At 36.6% G+C, this 22,195-nt stretch overlaps 1 protein-coding gene across 3 annotated transcripts; it reads left to right on the top strand.

The window, feature by feature from the left end:
• The first annotated feature begins 1,122 nt into the window (after positions 1 to 1,122).
• Positions 1,123 to 19,512, top strand: LOC127797038 (uncharacterized). Of its 3 annotated transcripts, XM_052329513.1 has the most exons (8): positions 1,131 to 1,543; positions 3,643 to 3,767; positions 6,492 to 6,529; positions 7,299 to 7,409; positions 7,505 to 7,584; positions 8,816 to 8,852; positions 18,443 to 18,484; positions 18,610 to 19,512. In XM_052329513.1, the coding sequence occupies exons 1-8, from the start codon at positions 1,235 to 1,237 to the stop codon at positions 18,693 to 18,695; spliced, it is 828 nt and encodes a 275-aa protein (XP_052185473.1). In that variant the 5' UTR covers positions 1,131 to 1,234; the 3' UTR covers positions 18,696 to 19,512. The 3 variants fall into 3 exon arrangements, with proteins under 3 accessions (XP_052185472.1, XP_052185474.1, XP_052185473.1); XM_052329512.1 differs by lacking the exons at positions 18,443 to 18,484; positions 18,610 to 19,512 and adding an exon at positions 17,092 to 17,634 and having other exon boundaries at positions 1,123 to 1,543; XM_052329514.1 differs by lacking the exons at positions 18,443 to 18,484; positions 18,610 to 19,512 and adding an exon at positions 18,227 to 18,426 and having other exon boundaries at positions 1,126 to 1,543.
• The last annotated feature ends 2,683 nt before the right edge of the window (positions 19,513 to 22,195 follow it).

A 22,195-nucleotide genomic window follows, 5' to 3' on the forward strand; every position in this document is an offset into this window, starting at 1 on the left:
GGGACGATGATGACCAGTGGAGAATGGTTGGGTGGTGCTATATATATGTGATAGCTGAGAGGTTTTAAGCTGGAGAGATCGAATGGGTTAGTTCAAGCACAGAACAGGAGGAGCAAATGGGCCCGCATGAGCAGCCCAGTTGGTCAAGAAAAGGGCACAAAGTGCCTTCCGTGGGGAACGAGAAGCAAATGGGAATAGTAGGAGCGAGTGTTTGGGAACTGGGAAAATTAGATTATTATTAATTTTCCACTTAAAAAGCTGATGGTCATCACCTACCTGTGTGTGGGTGAGATTCAACCACTATTCACGTGCTTGGATTTGCAGTTTGAATATCAAGAAGCTTTTATGATCATATTATGTAAATTTTTTTACTAAAAACTGGAAAATATCATTTGATAACTAAAAAACTATCAAACTTTCATTTTATTGTCACTCTCTTCTTCACATCAATATCAATATGACAATGTTTATTAATAAAAACTAAATACTATTAAAAATAAAATATTATTATGTTATTTGCATCAAACAATATAACATTTACCCGATACGAACAACATGACGACTCTCTAACATCAACAGATTCAATGGAGAAGAACAATCCTCATTAAGAAAATTACTTTAAAAATTCTTTAAAATTCGGCACCAGTTTGTTGGTATTTACTTTCAAGAATGAATGACTTCCATTGATACCCTCTGCATCTGCAATGTCTTTTTATTTTTTCTTTTTTATTTATTACTCTTATTTTTGGTCTTCTTTACTTATAAAATTTCTATAATCTACCCTTTAGATATTTATTTTAAAAAAAATTATTATATAAATAAGATTTATATTAATGTTGACGTCAAGTAATTTTATTATTTATATTAATATATATTGAGTTAATTTTTATTAATAGAATTTGAGGAAAAATTAAAATATAAAAATTAATTTATTAAGAAGTTTATTAGCAATATAATTTATCCAATATATTTATAATAAATCGGTAACATTTTTTTTTTACCAAATTATCAATTATTTTGGGAATTAAAAAAAAAAAGAGCAGTATTACCGTTTCCTCTCCGCCTTTGTAAGATCCGGAAGAAGTCGCGAAAAAGCAAAGGCCTTTCCGTTGCTGCCCGCTGCCCTGCCCGGCCCAGAAGGTAGAAACGCAACCCACTGCCAGTCTGCCATTGGCTTCAAAAGCCGGGAAGTGTTCCCAAATCAAATAGATCTCCCACTGTTCCCTCCACAACAATGGCAGCAAATCCCTCTTCCCTCTCTTCCTCCTCTCACTGTTCCCTCTCTCTGAACCGTTCTCTCCCCCACCGCCCCCACCGACCCTCTCTGAACCTTCCCATCCCCACCGACCCTTCCGCTCCGACTCTCGTCCGTGTTCGGGCCCAAAGCGCCGGTTCGCACTCCGGCAACTTCTCGGCGGTCCCTAGGGTTGACGGTTTGGAGCCTGAATCAGTCCCCAAGACGGCCGCCCTTTCGGATGGCGGGACGGGAGCTTCGTCGTCTTCGTCGGCCATAGATTTCCTCACTTTGTGCCATCGTCTTAAGGTCTTGTTTAAATTTCTCAAATTGGTTTTATCTCGTGGGTTTTTCTTGATTCGGACTGCTGTTTCGATCTTGCGTGCCCGATCATTTCCTTGAAAGTGATTTCCTGATAATTTTTATTTATGAATGGGGAGGATTTATCCCTTTCGAGGACACGATAGTTTTTGTAAACACGTGGCTGCTTTTGGCAGTCAAGACCCTCTAGGTTATAATTTCGGTCAGTCATTTAGAGTCCTGGAATTTATTCTACTTGCTTTTTGAGTCCTTGACCATTGCAGTGCTATACTTCACCTTTGCTTTGAGTATGTTTCTCCAAGATATGTGGAACGAAGCGTCATAGTCTTGCGGTTATGGTATGAAACAAAACCACTAGATTGTTTCAAAACAGCACCTACTTGTGCAAAAGGAAAAGGTGGAGGGGCACTTTAGAATTCAGAGGCTTCAAGTTGAGCAGATTGAAATCCAAACACATGGAATGTAACTGTAGTAAAAATAAAAGGGTGGGTAGAGTTATGTTGAGACTTCAAGATCAAATTATTCCTGGAAACACATGTTTATATATCTTGGATTAATTGTCCATAAAGGTATGGGGATTATCGAGGAAGTTACTCACTTCATACCTCCAGTGTTTTATGCGAAAGAAATATCCCACTAAAACTAAAACAAAAAATTTATCTGATAGATATATGACCAGCTCTTTTTTATGGCACAAAATGTTGGGTAGGAAAAACCTAACATGTGCAAAATATGAGTGTAATGGAGATGAAGATATTATAGTGGATGTGAAGCCATATAAGAGAATATAGAGTTAGAAATCAAGTTTTTCATTATCAGGTTGAAGTGGCCCTTATTGAAGATAAGATGTAAGAGGCATAAGTAATATGATTTAGTTATGTGAGAAGGTCAATAGATGCTCATGTGAGGAGAGTGGATGAAAATGAAATGAAGGAAAAATTTGTTTAAAAAACTTTTTGTCACTATGTAGCTGGCCTGCATAGTGAGATTAAGACTTGATAAATTCATATGTTGTTGCTATTGTTGTTTAACACCTTTCTAAACAAAACAGAGAAGTTTGTATTCATTTACAGCCTGCCACTGGAACACCCCAAGAAAATTTAAAACAACTTTTGATGTCTGAGCTATTTGATTGGCTAGTAGGGCACTCAAATGGGGGTTGATGTGAGCAGGTCTAAATTTGTCCGAATGGCTCAGCAGAGTAGCAATATCTTCAACTTCACTCCCATCCCTTGTATTATTTGAATTTGAAAGTTGAAAATTATTTTGAAACACAATTTGGAGATTTTGAATCTTTTTTCATCAGTAAAAGAATTAGCATAATTGGATATTCAGTGAAAAGTTGTGGTGAAGACATATATATGGTATGTTGAGTTGGATATTTTTTGTTGTAAGTTTGCTTGTAGCTGATATTTTTGAAAATTTGTACCATGAATTTAACCACTTCAAAATCAACTCTAAGTCCTAAATTAAACATTCTAATTCAAAATTCCTTACACTTCTTATTTGTTTATAAAATTTGTAATACCTTATCTCACTTTTGGATAATTAGAGACATGTGAATTGGAGAGATCCAAATATAAAAAGAAAAAGGCAAAAGAAAAGAGAAAAAGCTACTTATATTATGACTTCTATTGGACAAAAATCTTAATGAAGAAAGTGTGAACCAACACTAGAATATCTTGGAAATTTCAGTCATGATAGTGTGGAAGGTGGATATTATGCATGTAAGACCAGATGTAAGTACAAGGAAATCAATACCTTATTTTGCATTTGATGGTTACAAGCATAAGACTTTATCTAGTGAAGATGTTTCATCCATGTAATCATATTTGATTATGTGTTGGGGGAAAAAACACACTGTGAATGGGGTGATTGAGGATTTGAATTCAGTTGCTTATTTGGATTAATATTTTCTTCATAAGCGTTCCACATTATCTTTTGAGTCATATTTCTCTTTTTCACCTTGAGTGGCCAATAGCACCATAATTTTCTTATGAAGCAGTTATTGTTCTGAAGATTCAATTGTTTCTTTTATAGCATTATCTAATCTCCTATCCCCCCCACCCCCTCCCATCCTTTTGTAGACCACAAAGCGGAAGGGATGGATCAATCATGGGATAAAGGGTCCTGAGTCGATTGCTGATCACATGTATCAAATGGCATTGATGGCTTTGATTGCTGCTGACCTTCCCGGTGTGAATAGGGAAAGGTTATCTTGCTAAATTGATGAAGAGTTGTGGTCTTTATTCTTTTCATAAAGTTCTTATTTAGTTACTTATACATTAATCAGCCATCAAATTAAGAAAGTTTTAAGTGTTCCGATAATCTTAGATTCGATTGAACTGGAATCATGTGTTCTTTAACTGTCTCTAGGAATGTTAATTTCTTACTACTGCTATTTGCTAACTTGAGGTATCTCCTGCCATACTTCCAGAGGAGTAGATTAAGGGATGGCCTGGTTGGGGCAGTTAACTTGTTATCTCATTTGTCCAAATGAAATGGGTAAGAATATATAAAAATAAAAAGAACAAAGAGTATACACTAAGAAGATTTTGTGAGTGGTTCCGCCAGAACAATATTCCTTGCCATAAAAGAGGATAGGGAAAGAACAAGACATAAACAAAATGGAGAGGGACTGGGTTTGCTCCTACTTTGTGTTGTTTCATATTGCAGCTCCTTCCTTTTTAACATTGATGATAGAAGGAACTCAAATGACAAGGCACCTGTTTTGTTGTATGTAAACTGATCAATATAAAATCTTTGTTAAGTTCTAAATATCATTATTTGATTCTTGGGTTAGTACATGAGACTGTTTTAAATAGCCAAAAATATATCTTGTAACAAATGTCTTGATAGCTGATAGCAAAGAAAAATGATTGGTGTATGACTAACCTACTATTATCTGGACTGGCATGCCTGACCTAGAACTCCTGGAGTGCCTAGTTGCATTGCCTCCTGTGTCTCTGCCATTATTCTGTGCGCTCTGATTCTGGGCTATGTTGATTTTGTCCAAAAGCAATATGATTTCAGGAGTGGTAGTCAATATTGAGTTTTTAGCTACTTCAGTGGGGCTTGCTTCCTACTTGGGTTATTCTAACCATCCACTTTCAAAAACAAGGTGCTTTGGAATGTTGTAGTAGAGAGGTTTGACAAGAAGTTGTCCTATTGGAAGAGCAAATAATACTCTCTAAGGGTCACTGGCTCACATCTTGTTAACAGTGCTCTTATCAAAGAGCTCTAGCTAGTGGCTATTAGGCATGAGCACCTCCAAAGAGATTTTCTGGGAAGGCCACTGAAGATGAGTTGAGTATCATCTAGTGGGCTGGGCTACAGCCTGTTTTCCCTTTTCTGGGGTGGGTTGGGGATTAAGAAACTTCAGCTTTTCATCAACGCACTTTTATGTATGTGGTAGTTTGTTGGCTAGTCTTTTGTGTTGGGAGGGGGGGGGGGGGTTATGTAGGTTTGGGATGTGTTTCCAGGTTTTATTATATTGCAGGTTGGATAATGCAGATGTGGAGCGCAACTCTTTGAGTGGTCTTCTACTGTTCCTCTTATGTCTTGTGAAGCGGACACTTCATTTTGGGTGCCATACCCCATGTCCAGCGCTATTAGACATGGATGTCAGACATGCCAAATGGCATTTGTTGCATTTTTTTTTTTTTTTGTCACTTTCGTCGTTGGACATGTCTAGGACATGTGTTGAACACCTATGTCCTTGAATTGAACACACAACTTTTAGCCTAAGGACATGAAGGAGCTTTTGGTTGAGCTTTTAGAACCTTTTGGGGGGGTAGATCAATAAATAGAATAATTTTTTGCTAAAGATCAAAATACACTATTAAGCTTAATTTCAACTTTGACAAAGTAACTCTAATAGACTCATTCTTGTATGTTAAACAATTATCTTGTTATCATTATTATGGATTTAACAGTATCTTCATGTTGAATTTGTGTTTTTTTAATGGTTTTGTATGCTATCATGATATAAAATGAATTATTTCTTCATATTGGAATGATCTTTCAATATTTCAAGTATGTTGGTTATTACGTTCATAAATATGACTGAGCAAATATGTCAACTATTATCTTTTGTCTCATATCCCTGCTATATTTTTATCCTAATTCTTTTTCAATTCATTGTACCCCATGTCCATGTCTCTATATGTTCCCATATCTTATCTGTATTGGTGCTTCTTAGCTCAGTTCTATTATAGCTTGTGATAACTTGTGTAGGAGAAGATATATTGTAACTAGTGTTTTAGGTAAAGATATATTGCAAAGAAGGTTGGGTCCTACTTGTGGTAATGAGCATAGCAGAGGGCACATTGTGATAGATTATGTTGTGTGTGGAAGGAGATTACTGCATCTGAATCACTTGCATTTTCAATGTGATGGATTACAAAACCTGCTTTTCTATATTTTGTTCTTGAGCAGTGATGCCGCTTTAATTCTTTGTTTTATGCTTACCTCATGTTCTAGCAAGAGGACAGGACACACTTGGCTAGTGATTCCATTTTCTGCATGTGTGTGCTTACAGCATTAGAGGAATAGGCGGGCTTTCAAAGGTGTTGAGCTTTCTATATTATTTGTTTCTTTTTGTTTGTTTGAGCAGAGCCATTCTCATGTTTCTATTTTTGTGATTGAAAAAAGATACCTTGTTTATCCTTTATTTTTGTGCAGTTTTTTGATGATTTATACATTCCTGGGGATATATCTTGGCTTTTTGTTGCTTTGCTTTTGCTTTTACATGGTTCAGCCTCTTATTGCGATTCTTCTCTATAATACTCGTCGAAAAGAAAAATAAACAAATAAATCGTTCACTAATTTCTTTTGCCTTATATGATATTTGTAATTTTTTTTTTTTTTTTGGTAATTCAAGTGCTTTTCAAGTTACACCGACAGAAACTTTTGGTTTCTTTTCTACTTTGAACAGGTGTATCAAGATAGCAATTGTGCATGACATTGCAGAAGGTATATCTTTGAATCTACTACTTGATGCTCAAGAAATCATTAGTTGAAGTTTGTTATGCAAGGCAAAATTCATTAAATTACTTGTTATATCTTATTACTTCATTAAATTTGAATATAATATCCAAGTGCCATTTTTAAACTGGTGAATTAAGCTCAAGTTTCTGACAGTTGTACCATAGCATATTACATGTTAAATATACAATAGCATTAGTTTCATATCATGTGTTAAAATTTTAATGGATTTAGGTTCTGCATCGTTTTACACAAAAGTTTCAGTTGGGATGATCCTAGTGTATCTTGTAGTAGTGTTAAGCTGCTGGATATTTTGGAACTAATGAATTGTTTGAACTGTTTTGAGTGGAAGGATATAAATTCTTGTTAAACTTAAAAAATTTGATGCTTCTTCTGTCTTAAGAGTGAATACCATAACAACCTGCCAAGCAGTGCTTGTAATTTCTTTTTCTCATTCATTTTATTTCTATATATTTTTACTATAAATCTGGCAAGTGTGATAAGAAAACTCCTGATATGTGCTTGATTATCTTTCACTTTTTCTTTCAATCCTCTGCACAAAAATTTAAATGAAACACTTAAGATTATTTGGTTTATTGAATATTTTGCTGCATATTGGTTCATATCATTATCTAGTTCAGCTTTTATGTATCTTTCGAGTTGTTGAGGGCTTGCACTATGTTATTCTGAAAAACAAGTGCTTAAATTTTATCTTGATTGGAGTTTAAAGTTCAAGAACGATGTTGAATTTTTGTAGCACTTGTTGGAGATATAACACCGTCAGACGGTATTCCCAAAGAAGAAAAGAGCAGACGGGAGAAGACAGCTTTAAATGAAATGTGCAAAGTTCTAGGTGGAGGGCCGAGGGGTACATTCTACCTTTGTTCTTGGAGTGTCTGAATAATTCTATTTCTTGCATTAATGTGATTATAGTTTAACAACTTTTTTCCTTCTTTTTCTCAGCTGAAGAAATTAAAGAACTATGGGAAGAGTATGAAAATAATTCCTCCATCGAGGCTAATATTGTGAAAGATTTTGACAAAGTATGTAAATGCTTACTCCATTTCATATTACGAATATTTTTGTATATTAAATTAGGCTTTATATTTCTGGACATTCATTAAATAATACCTCATATTATTCTCTCTAATTTTTGTAATGATTTTATGCACATATTACATCTGATTATGCACTGAAATCCCAATCGAGTCTCTGTTGGATTTAACCCCTTTGTTGCTTTTTTTGCTAAGATTAAATGAAAGTCTATGGAGGTATTATGTTTCTAGCTTCAAGCATTTTTTTTTTTTTTGGAAAAAATCTTGTTGAAAATAAGTTCCTGCTGTGACGATTGATGTGCTCTATAAGGAGTTTTCTGTATTCCTATGACAGAGTACCTAGAGAAGTCTTGTGGAAAGGGTTGGAGAAAAAAAGAGTTCAAATTGCTTATATACAAGTTATTAAGGACATGTATTATTAAATAGGAACATGTTTTAGGACTTGTTGAGATATTGAGGCCTTTTTAATTACAATAGGATTATATCCCAGATGTGCATTAAGCCCTTACCTCTTTGCTCTTGTTATGGATGAACTCACAAAACACATCTAGGGAGAAGTGCATTGGTGTATGTTATTTACAGATGATATTGTCTTGATAAATAAAAAAAAAAACAAAAAATGTGAATGATAAACTTGAATTATGGAGGAACACTGTAGAATCTAAAGGTAAAAAATTGAGTCGGTTGAGAATTGAGTATGTGGATTGTAAGTTGAATAAAAATCATGAATGTGGAAAATTGAGTAGGTCTGAAGTGATTTTTATTCTCTCTCTCTCTCTTTTTTTTTTTTGGGGGGGGGGGGGGGGAATTTTCTAGCATTTTTCCAAATTTTAAACCTCATTTTCCATATTTTTGGGCATTTTCCCTAATTTCTATAAATATCCAAGTATTCATATTTTTGGTAATTTCCACCTCAAACGGTTTGCGTTAAATTCATAATTTTTAGGAATACTATTTTTAATATTTATTCTGGATTTTTCTGACAATTCTTTCAATTGTCCCATAAACTCACATTTTATTTATGTATTAACTTAACTATCAGACATTATAGCCTTTTTATTTAAGCTAGTATAGCCTCATTACCCGTAATATACTTCTGTTTACATGTGCCTTGTCAGTATAGGATGGTTTTATGTCTACAGGTTACAAAATTTGTAAGCTCTCTTCTCTCTTGATGAAGGTACCACAAGCTGTCTAACCTATTTTCATACTTCTCCAGGTCGAAATGATTCTGCAAGCACTGGAATATGAAGTGGGTATGTTTTTGGTCTGGGATATGATTGTGTAAATGGACTAGTATAGAAGTAGTTCCTGTGATATCTGTGTTCAAATATGTTCTTTTTCATGGTTCCTATCATAATAATTAAGCACTTTATTATTTAAACGTCATCCAATATTTTAATTCATTTGGTTTAATGATATTTGACTAGAGATAGGAACTTTTTTTAGGTCAATCTCCAAAATAAAATCAATATTGAGGAGTGGATAAAGATCAATACAAACTGTAATAGAAATACTAAGACCTCATAACATGTTAAAAGATAATTATAATATTCTCAACAGTAATGTAGTAATGATATGTGACTTGATGTGTAATTGTTTTGTTGTTGTGGTTTGAGTAATAATGCATTTCTTGTTTCATCAGCTCTGTTCTCACTTAATTTTTCTATAGAAATATCTGTCATAATTATTAAGTTGCTCATTGGGGATAGTTGATTTATTTGAATTTGATTTTTTTGTAAGTATTCTTTGAATATGACTTTCCCAGCTAAAGTTTCTCTTTGTTTTTTCCCTTTCAACTGTTTTTATTACAATGGAGTACCAAGAATGTCTTCATAAACTGTTTCTAAATTTGTGGAACTGGATAAATTCTGAAGCCCCATTACATGTGTCAAATTGTGTACCCGCTCAATATTCATAGTCCTTCCCATTAATTTATTCTGGCAAGGTCTTTCTGCACTAAGTCCGTGCACAAGGCCTTTGCAAGCATCCTATCACCAACTGCTTGGATTTAAATTGGCCACTGAACTGTAGAAATTGTTTTGAGGCTTATGTGAGCAGTTTAGCACATGTGTGCTGCTTTTGACCATCTTGTTGCCTGGTGCTGTCAGCACAGCAATATGATGTGTGCAATAAGGACCTCCCACACATTTGGACACTTCAGCATGCCTTCATAATTGATATGGCAGCTAATGTGATCTATGTAATTTTGATATCGTTTGGTTAGAACATCATACATATTTAAAACTATATTAATTTTGCTTCATATAATTAAATATATTTTATTTGAATCTAATGCTTGTTGAATCTGCTTCCAAATTGCTTTTTATTAAATTTAAGTAAGAAAATGCATAGATCTCAGAAAATATTCACTTAATTAATTATTAATCTTGGATAAACATTTATGAAGACTTCAATTTAATTTTCCTGATATTTTCAACCTTTGACTGTTTCCCACATGTTTGTGCGATGTTACTAATTTTAGCTAACAAAATAGTTCACTAAGATAATGCTGTTGATTGCTACAACATGTGGGTTATTCCCCTAGTAGAACAAATTAGCTCAAATTCTCTTGCACTCTTTGCTAGAGGCGTCAAATGAGCCCCTGTTAGGGAATGAATCAAGCAGGGAAAAAACTGGAACAAAATTGCACACACCCCAAAGACAAAATTTACGTGATTCGACAAAGAATGTTTACGTCCATGGCTGCACTAGGTGTCACAAGCTGAATCAGGCTCCACATCTCCAACAATCTCTCACTTGGAGATTGATCTTTAAACAGCAGCAAGCTCTTGTAACTTTGCTTCTTCCTTGTAACTCAAATGCTCCTAGTGTGGCACCTCCTCATCACTAACCATGGAGCACAATTGAGGTAATGCATAGGCTCAGCTTATCAGTGGCAACAACCTTGGTCAACATGTCTACTAGGTTCTTTGATCCGAGAATCTTCTTCAATGACAATATCCCATCATCTATCCGCCCACAAATATGATGATATCTCAGTTGAATATGCTTTGTTCTTGCATGAAATGCTGAATTTTTGGCAAGATGAATAGCACTTTGACTGTCACCGAAAAGTGCACTGTTGTCCTGTTTCTTGTGCAATTCTTTTAGAAAATTCTTCAACCAAATCATCTCTTTGCTAGCTTCTAAGATTGCCATATATTTTTGCTTTGGTGGTTGAGAGGGCAACACTTTTCTGAAGTCAAGACATCCAACTAATAGCAGTACCACCCAAGGTAAAGACATAGCTAGTAGTACTTTTCCAACTATCCAAATCACCAGCCAAATCTGCATCAAAAAATCCTTGTAAGGTAACACCTGCTCTTCTTGAAAAAAAGTGCCATACCTGAAGTGCCTTTCAGATATTGTAAGAGCCACTTTATAGCTTCCCAATGCTCCCTTCTTGGGTTGACATGTATCTGCTTACAACTCTCCCTGTATGTGCTATGTCGGGCCTGGTACACACCATAGCATACTGTGAAAACTGAATACTTTCTTGATTAATGAACATATGTACACGGCAGTCCTCTTATAGAGGAGAAATCATACAACAAAGGAAACAAATAGTACCTAGGAAAGGAAAGATACATATGTACAATATTTAGGAAACTTTCCTAAGACCGGATTAGGAAGGTATCCTAATCCGGTTATAGAGACTTCTAAAATAATAAGCAGCAAATCTTCCAATCTTCTTTTGATAATCCTCACGAGATCCAACACGTACATTAAGCTTCCAATGCATATGGTACTCTGGACATGTATTCCCACTACTCATCTGTCTTTGATGACTGCTTAGAGAGATTGAAGTGACTTCCTAAGGGAGTGCTTCTGATCTTTGTATCTTGAAGACTGAACCTGCTCAACACCTTCTCTATGTACTTTTCTTGAGATAACTTTAGTGTTCCTTCTTGTCTGTTTCTTGTGATTCTCATCCCAAATATTTTCTTTGCTAGACCCCCATACTAGTTCTGCATAGGTGTCATAAATTGAATTAGATCCACACCTCCAACTGCCCCCCTGCAATGTGTGGGCCAAGCCAAGCTTTGTTGACCCCTTGGGGGGGCTCAGCCCAGCACAGCCCAAGGGCCAGTTTGCAGGTCACCTGCTAGGCCCTTTTTTATATAATTTGAAGCCTGAATTATAGAATTGTAGACTAGATTCTCACACTTGCTATGTACATGCCTCTTCTCGTGGGTCTGTGTATCCCATGGTTGTGGACCTAGTATTTTTGCTCTATGAAGTACATGATTCATCTGCTTGATCAATGTATTCATTGTTGTGTTCTGCATCCAACCAATCTTTGAAACACATGGACACCTCCAGTACTTTGTTCATCAACTTTGACCTTTGAAGTTCTAAAATACTTCCCCCCCCCCCCCCCAAAAAAAAAAAAAAGTCCAATGGTACTATGGATATGAGAGATTAGTATATCACAAGCCATGCAACCAACCTAGTTACATGCATTGATTTTGACATCACCATGCCAAAAAATCAAAATTATGAAGTTCATCTTTTGAAAATGGGTAAATTGCCCCCAAGACCCCTATTTTTTGAGCCATTTGTATGAAGACTCCTCGTGATTTATTTTTATTCCTGAGGTCTACTTGGTTTACCTATTTTGCTTGGACACCCCTCCATTAGTTTTTAACACAGGCAACGTTAGTGCAATGTGGTTTAAATGACATAGTTTTGCTTTTATCCTACCATATCCACACAAAACAAACAATAGACAATGCACAATATATAGTGGTTCGGTGTATCCCACACACCTATTTTGCTCTTCCAAGGTCTAACCACCCTTGGAGTTCCACTAAATCCAAGAACTACACCAAGGTTTCCACATTAGCTCACATTGGAAACCAGATACACACACCTAGGTTTTAAGGGTTCTAGGCAATCAACACAATCCACAGCAAGTTTAAATAGATACAACACTTGTCCACACTTGGACATCAATAAATCTACAAATCAAACCAATAATATAAGGCAATGAAATCAATGTTCTAAAAATCGGCCTAGGTGCTGGCAAGGCATTAGGCGGACCCCTAGCCGCCGCAAATATAGGCTAATCAGCCTCCCTAGACGCTGATCCAATTAACCAGTCGGCGACTGGCGCCTAGGTGGCCCAGGCGATGCCTAGGCCAATTTCTCTCTCTCTCTCTCTCTCTCTCTCGTTGCCACCGCCAATCACCTCTTCAAAAGCTCTCTCTTGTCGCCACCAGTCGTCTTTCTTGGCCCTTGATTTCTTGATTTCCCTTTGCCATCGCTCCAATTGTCTCCCTTGGCCTCGATTTCCCTTGGTCGCCGTCGCCAATCGTCTCTCTCGCTGCTCTTCCTTCGTCCTAGTGATCACCCAATTTATATATATAAGTTTTTGTTTATATAACATATCTATTTATATATATATATATAAGTTTTATTTGTCTTTTTAACTTTGATTTATCTAAAAATAACATGAAATTACATTAAAAAAAAAAATAGCAGTCTGCTTAGGCCCTGCCTAGGCACTAGGCTCTAGTCTGACGCTCGATTAGTGCCTAGCACGTTTTAGAACACTGAATGAAATACTTAAAAAAACAATAACCTTAGTGATGGATAAATTTGGAGTAGACTTGAGAAGCTTTTCTTCACTTGCCTTGAGGCTCTTTGTTGGATAATTAATGAAGCTTTGAGAACTTTGAGAGAGCTAGAAGTTGCTTAAGATATTTAGGAAAGCAACAGTTCTTCTTCAATTCGAGCACCACACATATAAAGGCATGGCTGGATGACTTGCCTAACGTTAAAAAATTTGACTGTTGGGCTCAGGCTCGGGCACTTGATTGTCCTAAAGTAGGAGTCGACTGTCATTTGAATTGGAGTCCACTGTCCAAGAATAGCTCTCGGCCAGATTGACTCTGCATAACATGCTGTCGACTAGGTTAACTCTGGTGTTGCCACAGTGGACTTTCCAAAATTGGGAGTTGACTCTTGGTCCAGGTTTTGAAAAATCTAACTTCATAAATTTTATATTTACTAGAAAAATAATTTCAATGGAGAACAACACTTTTGATAACAAATATATTATGGAAAAATATTTTATAATTTAATAAAAAATAATTAGGGGTTACAATTTATATTTATATATTATTTAAAATATCGTTTTTGTTAATCATCAAAACTTAATTAGAGGTTAAATGGAGTAAATTGGCTCAACAAAACCTACTTGGGTTCATAGTTATCAAAGGCGCGCCTAGGTGCAAGGCACCTAGGCTCAAGGCACCTTAAGGCGCCAGTTTGGCGCCTCGCCTGGGCCAAGGCGAGGCCCTCGCCTTGCGCACCTAGGCGCTAGGGCATTAATGAAACTTAGGTCTTTTAATTAGAACTTGCAGCCCAATCGCTCTTCACTCCTCCCGACTCTAGCATCCAACCGCCCTTGCCTCCTCTCTAGCCTCTCCTCTCCAGCTCACTACTCACCCGATCTTCTTCTTCCTCTCTAGCCCCAACCGCGCCTGCCTCCTCTCTTCCTCTCCTCTCCAACTCTCCCGATCTTCTTCTTCCTCTCCTCTCCAACTGCGACCCCCTCATCTCTTCCTCTCCAACTCGCCCGATCTTCTTCTTCCTCTCCTCTCCAGCCGCGACCCCCTCCTCTCTTCCTCTCCAGCTCGGCCCGATCTTCTTCTTCCTCTCCTCTTCAGTCGTGACCCCCTCCTCTCTTCCTTTCCAGCGACGACCCCCTCCTTTCTTTCTCTCCTCGCCAGTTCGGCTTGATCTTCCTCTTCCTTTCTCTCCAGCCGCGCTTGCCTCCTCTCTTCCTCTCCTATCCAGCCACGCCCACCTCCTATCTTGTTAATTTCCTCTCCAGCCGCGCCCTCTTCCTCTATTCTCCTCTGCCCACGGTCTTCTCCTCTCTTCCTCGCCTCTCTTCTCATCTGCTCTTCAAGTTCAAGCTGTTAAGGCTGCCCACGGTCTTCTCTTATCTTGTAAGTTCTTTACTTGTTTTTTATTTGTTTATTTCTTGCATTCTTGCCTAATTTCTCTTACTGGCAGCTAGGTTGCTGATCTCTGTTTAAGTCTTTATAGTTTATTTCTATCATTAGGAGAATTTTGTGGAAGTTGGAACTATGTTGCAACAACCCAATAAATGTCGTCAACCACTTCCAAAACGGACCCGGCATGAAATTATTTTGAAGCTGATCCTAATGATAGAAATACCACCACATGTAAATTTTGTCGTAAAGTAACAAAATGTGATATATTTCGGGCGAAACATCTTGTGGGCGGTTTTAGGAATACTAAAGCTTGTCCAAAATGTCTCCATTAGTAAAAGAAAAGATTGGAGAGTACATGCAAAAGAAGAAAAATAACAGGGATGAGCGAAATATAGCATCGTTAGATGATGATCTTCAATTTGGTGAAGGGTATGATGATGACGATGATGATGATGAGCCGCTGCCTCAAAGTAGAAAAAGACCCAATGTATCTGTCGGAAGTGGAAGCGGTACTGGTAGTGTTAAAGGGCCAACACAAAAGGGTCCACTTGATGTTTTTCTTAAAGACCCAGAAGTTAATGTGTTGAAAAGTAAGGGTAAAGGAAAGCAAACAAGGTTGGGTGAGCATGATTTTGCATAAAAAGAGTTAAGAGCTCAAGTTTGTAGAAGCTTTGCACGATGGATGTATGATGCAGGCATTCCATTCAATGCAGTGACATATGATAGTTTTAAAGTATTTATAGAAGCAGTTGGTCAATATGGTTCGGGTGTGAAGCCGCCTAGTTACCATGAAGTCAGGGTTCCCCTTCTCAAACAAGAGGTGGAAGCCACTCGTGAAATGATGAAAGATCATGAAGAGGTGTGGGCCAAATATGGATGTTCCATTTTGTCAGATGACTGGAAAGACAAGAGGGAAATGACATTGATTAACTTTTTAGTCAATTCTCCTAAAGGAAGCATATTTTTGGAGTCTGTTGATGGTTCTAGCTATTCAAAGACTGGGGAAAAGATGTTTCAATTATTAAGTAAATGTGTGGAAAAGATTGGAGTAAGAAATTGGTGCAAGTGGTCACCGATAGTGCTTCAAACAATGTTTTAGCAGGTATGAAATTCATTTTTGTAATTTGTATTATGTTTATAAATAGAACAATTTGAATATTCATTAGATATTTATTATTTACTAATATCTTGTTAATTTCACTCCAAATAATAACAGGAAGATTTTTAGAGGCAAAATATCTTACGTTGTTTTGGACACCATGTGCAGCGCACTGCTTGGATTTAATGTTGGAAGATATTTTCAAGTTGCCTAATATGAAGAAGACATTTGAGAGAGCTTTTATGGTGAATAGCTATATCTATACTCGTTCGGGTCTAGTAAACATGCTTAGAAGGTTTACTGATAAGAAAGAGTTGTTGAGGCCTGCAAAAACACGGTTTGCAACTGCCTTTATCACTTTGGGCAGGATGCATAGTCTAAAAAGCAACCTTAGAAGAATGTTTACCTTCGAGGAGTGGATGACAAGCAAGTGGGTAAAAGAAGCGGGGGTTAAAAAGGTTGTAGAAGTGATTTTGATGCCTTCATTTTGGAACAATGTTATATATGCTTTAAAGGTGGCTGGTCCATTGGTGCGTGTATTGCGCTTAGTGGATGGTGAGAAGAAGCCTGCTATGGGATACATATATGAGGCCATGGATAGGGCCAAAGAAGCGATTGCTAACTCTTTTAATGGGGGGGTGAAAAGAAGTATGCACCCATTTTTCAAATCATTGATCGATGGGATGTTCAGCTTCATCGCCCCTTGCACGCAGCTAGTTGGTACTTGAACCCAGAATATTTCTACAAGGCTGAACGTATAGATCCAAAGATCATGATTGGCTTATATAAATGCATTAGAAAGTTAAATCCAGATGTAAAGGTTCAAGACCAAATTGATGCTGAGCTTTCGATGTATAATAATGCAGATGGGTTCTTTGGAAATTATATGACCATTAGAAAGAGAGCTGAGAAATCACTAGGTACACACATATATATATATTACATTATATATATAATCATTCTAGATAATAGATAATAACTAACCCATGAATTTTATTGGACAGCTGAATGGTGGGCTTCATATGGAATGTTAACACTCACGTTGCAAAAATTTGCAATTAAAATTCTTAGCTTGACTTGTAGTTCATCTGGGTGTGAACGTAATTGGAGTGTGTTTGAAAATGTAAGTGCATTGTACATATAACGCTTACAATTTTTATTAGTAGTTGGTTTATTTCATGTAGCTTATTCTTAGTATGTTTTTGCATAAATTGTTGCAGCTTCATACTAAACGGAGAAACATGCTTGATCAATTTCGTTTAAACGACTTGGTGTTTGTGAAATATAATAGAGCATTGAGGCGTCGGTATCAAATGCGTGATACCGTTGACCCTATCATATTGACCCACATTGATGAAAGCAATGAATGGTTGATTGGAAAACTTGATGAGGAGAATGATAAAGATGATGAAACTGTTTTTCCAGATGACGTTGGGGATGGGTTGACATGGAGTAATGTTGTTGCGGCTGCAGGAGTTGGAGAGCCTAATTATCAATTTAGAACTAAACAAACTCGATCACAATCGGGATCAACTTCGGCTTCGACTTCAAAGCGGCGAGTAACTTAAGAGATTGAAGAGGAGGAGGAAAGTGAGGCAGGGACCGAAGATGATGAAGACTTGAGAGATGAAGAAGAAGATGAAGGGGTGATTGAAGGGGATGATGAAGATATTAACCTTGATGTTGATGATCTCCTTGATGATGATTGATTAAAAAACTTCTTTATATTGATTGTGGACTTGTAGTGTTTATGTGTTTGTTCAGAACTTTGCATTATAATTGGTACTTGTTTGAGTTTGAGACTTTAAGTTTGAACTTTGATGATGTTTCTAGTTTAGAATTTGCATGATGAATGAATTAACTTTGATGTTGTTAGTTTATAGAATTTGAAGATAATGAATCATGAATGATATGAATGTGTTATTAATGATAATTTGATAGTTGTTTATGATTTTACAAGATTTTGAGTTTTTTTCTTAAAAGGTGCGCCTCGCGCCTCAGGCTCTAGGACCTTTTGTGCCTCGCGCCTTTCAGAACTATGCTTGGGTTAAAGCTAGGCCAAAAGAAGAAGAAGAACCACTGGTCTGGTTAATCTAACCCGAGTTTTAATTGACAATATTTATGCCAAAAACTATAATGGAGTGGATGTTGCAAAAAATGAACTACCATAGGGAGTTTTTTTTTTTTTTTTTTTCTAAATTTGAAACCATTTACAAAAAAATTTCACAAACTAAAATCCTCACATAATTAATTCTCACACTAAAACTCCCTGTTACATTACCTCTACTATCTCTCCAAGAATCATGGTTGCAATACTTAGAAACCAACAAGTTTCTTCAAAGGAGGAACTGCAAAATTGGTTTTTCCTTTTAATGGAATATCGCTTTCAGTGGTTTCTCATTAAATGGTAAACTGCCAGAAGCAGTTTCTCATTCTCGTTTTCATGGGAAAATTCCCATGAAAGGGCAAACCACAAAAGCAGTTTTTTTTTTTTAAAGGAGAAACTGCTTTTCCTATTAAAGGAAAAATTGCCTTGGCTGAAACTTGGTTTCTTTTACAGAGAAACTGCCTTAGGGGTTGTTGCTATAAAGCTGAAACCAAGGCGGCTTCTTTAGTTTAAAAACTGCCACAGCGGTATTTTCTATTACTTTATTAACACCATTCTTCTGAGCAAAAGTTGCTGGTTAGTGGATGTTACGTTTTTTCTGTTGACTATCAGAATTTACACTTGTAGATTGTCTAATTGCCTTTGTTTTATGTTGTGATGAGATAACAGAGCACGAGAAAGTGCTGGATGAGTTCTACCTCTCGACAGCCGGTAAACTTATTATTTTTCTATTTCTTTTTCTTGTACAACCAGTGAATAACCAAAAACTGCTGATGTGTTCTGAGCTAGCATATTTACCTCCTACTTAATTCATGCTGTTTTCCCATGTTGTGCAGGGAAATTTCAAACTGAAATAGGGAAGAGATGGGCGGCTGAGGTCATTGCTAGGAGAAATTCAAGGTTGGCAAACAGGCTTAATTGATACTATAGTTCCAGTTAAAAGTACTTGGGCTTTCAGTACTCGCGCATTTCTTGGTTGGTCGTAGCCAATTCTTTTTGAATCAGAAATTGTTCATAAGCTCTCTTACCCCGGTCACGTCTTTCCTTGGTCACCGGGTTGCAGTCCATAATTATGGAAGTATAAGGAAATTTGTTTTTGGTAGCAGTCATGACTAGAATTCATCTCTTGAGCCCTTCCACCTCCAGCAGAAATATTAATATATCCCTTGGTGCTAACATGTTATCCAATGATTTTCCAATGTTTAAAACTTGGCAGACGCTGTAATGTCACCGTAGCCTTGGCGTATGATATGATAAGAGTAATCTATTACCCCCCCTTGATGGCTTATAGTAGCATGGTTCATGAAGTTTTTGGAGGTAAAATGGCAAATGGGGATCATGAAAAATTATATTTCAATGGTGCTATTGGCTGGGTTCTTGATGAAAGCACTGTCAAGGCCAGCCAGTGCCACTGCTTCAAGGGCTTTTTCTGCCATTAGTAATTTGAATATTCACTTTTTGAGTTCTTGATTTTGCAGTTGATATTCCAGTAATATGTTTGGAAGAGGAGGAAGAGAGAGATTGCGTGGCAATCATAGGGGTAAAGATAAAAAGGAATGAGTTCTAAGAGAATCTTCTGATTCCGCAATGGTTTTAGGAATAACCAACCCCAAATCTAGAAATCTGCCCTTATGCTGTGTTTGGCACCGTGATTTGTGAAGGAAAAGTAGAGATGATGGAAAATGAACTTGTAAATTGAATGCTTTAAGGAAAGGAAGGTATACATACATTTTGTTTCCTCTTTTTTTTTTTTTTACTTAAACCTTTTTACTGTTAAAAGAAATTTAAAACCCCAAACAAAATTGGAGTTGATTGAACTGCCCAAAGTCTGCTAATTCTCTTTCTATTGCCTCTTTGCTTCCTACTTAGAACCCACTGTTTATCAATGTTTACTTCGGTAACTTCGTGCTTTTGTGACATAATAATCCCTTTGGGGGGGGGGTCTCTCCTTGTTCTTACTGGTGATCTTATTCCTCACAATGAATTTGATCCAAGTGTTGAAAATAAGATTTATCTCATCTTGGAAATAGCCTGCAAAGATAGATTATGTAAAAGTATTGACATATCACATATTTAGTTTCCTAAATTGAGGAATTGTCTCATCAAATACTTAGCTCCTGTTCTCTATTTTTTATTTATTTTTAATTTTTAATTATTTAAGATACTAAAAACGTGTTTATTTATTTATTTTTAAAAATATATTTGTTGAAATATAAAAAATTTATATACAAAACTCAAAACGCCAAAATTATGTTTGACTATTTTTAATCAAAACACTCTCTTTGAGTTTAAAATGCAAAAAATGCACTCCATCCTCCTTACATCCATGTTTGACTTTTTCTCTTCTTTCTCTCTTCTTTTCCTTCTCTCTTCCCTTTTCTTCAAGGCTTGCCACAACCATCACCACCATTGATTGCCCTCGGTCTTTCAATTGTCGAACGGTTGAGCATCGTGATTGACAACTCAGATCTACCATCGAACGACCATTATCATTCGCCTCCAGTCATTACTGTTGTTTGTACCACAATCTCACCTCACCTTTGCTGATTGTTTCTTCTTTTTGTGATTTCTTTCTCTTGCGGTTCCTCTTCTTCATTGTTTTAGATTTGGGGTTTCTAATTAGGGTTTCAATTTTGAAATTAGGGTTTAATTTGATGGTTTATAAGTTTGATGTGGATCAATAATCAAAGGGAGCTCACAGTTGGGGCTTATTATCCTAGGTTAAAGGGGGTTGTGGGATGAGTTATTTGTGTATGATCGATCCGATCCACCACCCGCTTGTTCCTGTGGGGCAGCTAAGGAATATCTTGCTACGTGAGAATGTGACAAAACACATAGGTTTCTCATGGGTTTGAATGATCATTACTCCGTCATCTAGATGCAAATCCTCAACATGGATCCTTTTCCCTTGGTGAACAAAGTGGTTGCTGTCATTTCCAAAGAAGAAAGCAACAGAACATCACTGCCAACAAGTCATTGGGTTAAGAAGCGACGACATATGCCGTCGAAACACCCTCTTAATCAAGCCCAGAAAATGTTGGAGACCAAGCAGTCCACTCGACCAATATGTGATCATTGCTCAAAGGCCAAGCACACTCAGGATCGGTGTGCTGTGAGCCTGTTGGGTATCCACCCGGATGGAATTCCTCTTGTGACCGAGGCAAGGGCAAAGGCAGAGGAGGAGGCATCGAAGTTCGCGGGTCAAACTCATCTCTAAGCTGGGCAAATAATATTGTGATTGGGAAGTTCAAGTGCCAATGGTAATTGTATATTGACTGATGAACAATACGAAAAATTCATCCAATTAATGACCAACAATTTGAGTAAATAAAATATGAACTTCGTAGGTAACGTATCCGCTTTTAAAGATTCTTATGATTGGATTTTGGGTAGTGGTTTTGCAAAACATTTTGCTTGTAACGAATCGTTTCTTAATGATTGAAAACTAGCCGTGATATGCCTTCTATTTGATTACTTGATGGAATAGTTTTAACCATACAAACACATGGACCCATCAATTACCTTGGCTGACAGCCTAAACTTGCCTAATTTCTTTTATGTTCCCTCTTCAAGTGCAATTTATTATCAATTAACTTAATTGCTTCGTAAAATTCTTTCATAATTATTGTGTTTTACAAGATCTAGTCTCAAAGAAACTAATTAGGAAGGATGAACTTCATGACGTGTTATATTACTTCTTGAAGTTTGAAGTCTCTTTTTGTAGCCACTTTAACCACTCGGATATCATGTTATTTGACACCAACGCTTAGGTCATTATCTAATTAGTTGTTTGTTTTTATTTTTGAAATTATTAGATTTTTTTTTTTGTTTGCTAGATTTTTTGTATGATTCTTGTCATCGAGCCAAACAAACATGTGATGTTTTTTTATTTTTTATTTCTAGTAATAAAATGAATTCACCATTTGAGTTAGTTCATATGGATATTTAGGGGCCTTATCATACACCATCTCACTTTGCAGTACATTTCTTCCTTACCATTGTCGATGATTTTAGTCATTGCACGTGGATTTACCTTTTACAACATAAATCCAATGTTTACAATCACTTCATTGCTTTTCATGCCATGATTCAAACTCAATTCGTTGCACCATTAAACGCATTTGCACCGACAATGGAACCAAGTTAACAAATGACACGATGAGAACATTTCTTCACAGACATGAGATTCTCCACTAAACCACTTATCCTTATACACTCCAACAAAATGACATTGTAGAATGCAAATGTTGTCATCTACTAAAAGTTGCAATAGCCTTTACGATTTCAAGCCTACTTACCCATAAAATTATGGGGTGAATGGATCTTAATGGTTGACTATTTGATCAATTTAATGCCTACACCAAACCTATTCGAATAATGTCCCTATGAAAAGTTGTTTTCTAAAACACCCAACACATCTTT

Source organism: Diospyros lotus, chromosome 3, assembly GCF_014633365.1.
Source record: "Diospyros lotus cultivar Yz01 chromosome 3, ASM1463336v1, whole genome shotgun sequence".
Taxonomy (NCBI): Eukaryota; Viridiplantae; Streptophyta; class Magnoliopsida; order Ericales; family Ebenaceae; genus Diospyros; species Diospyros lotus.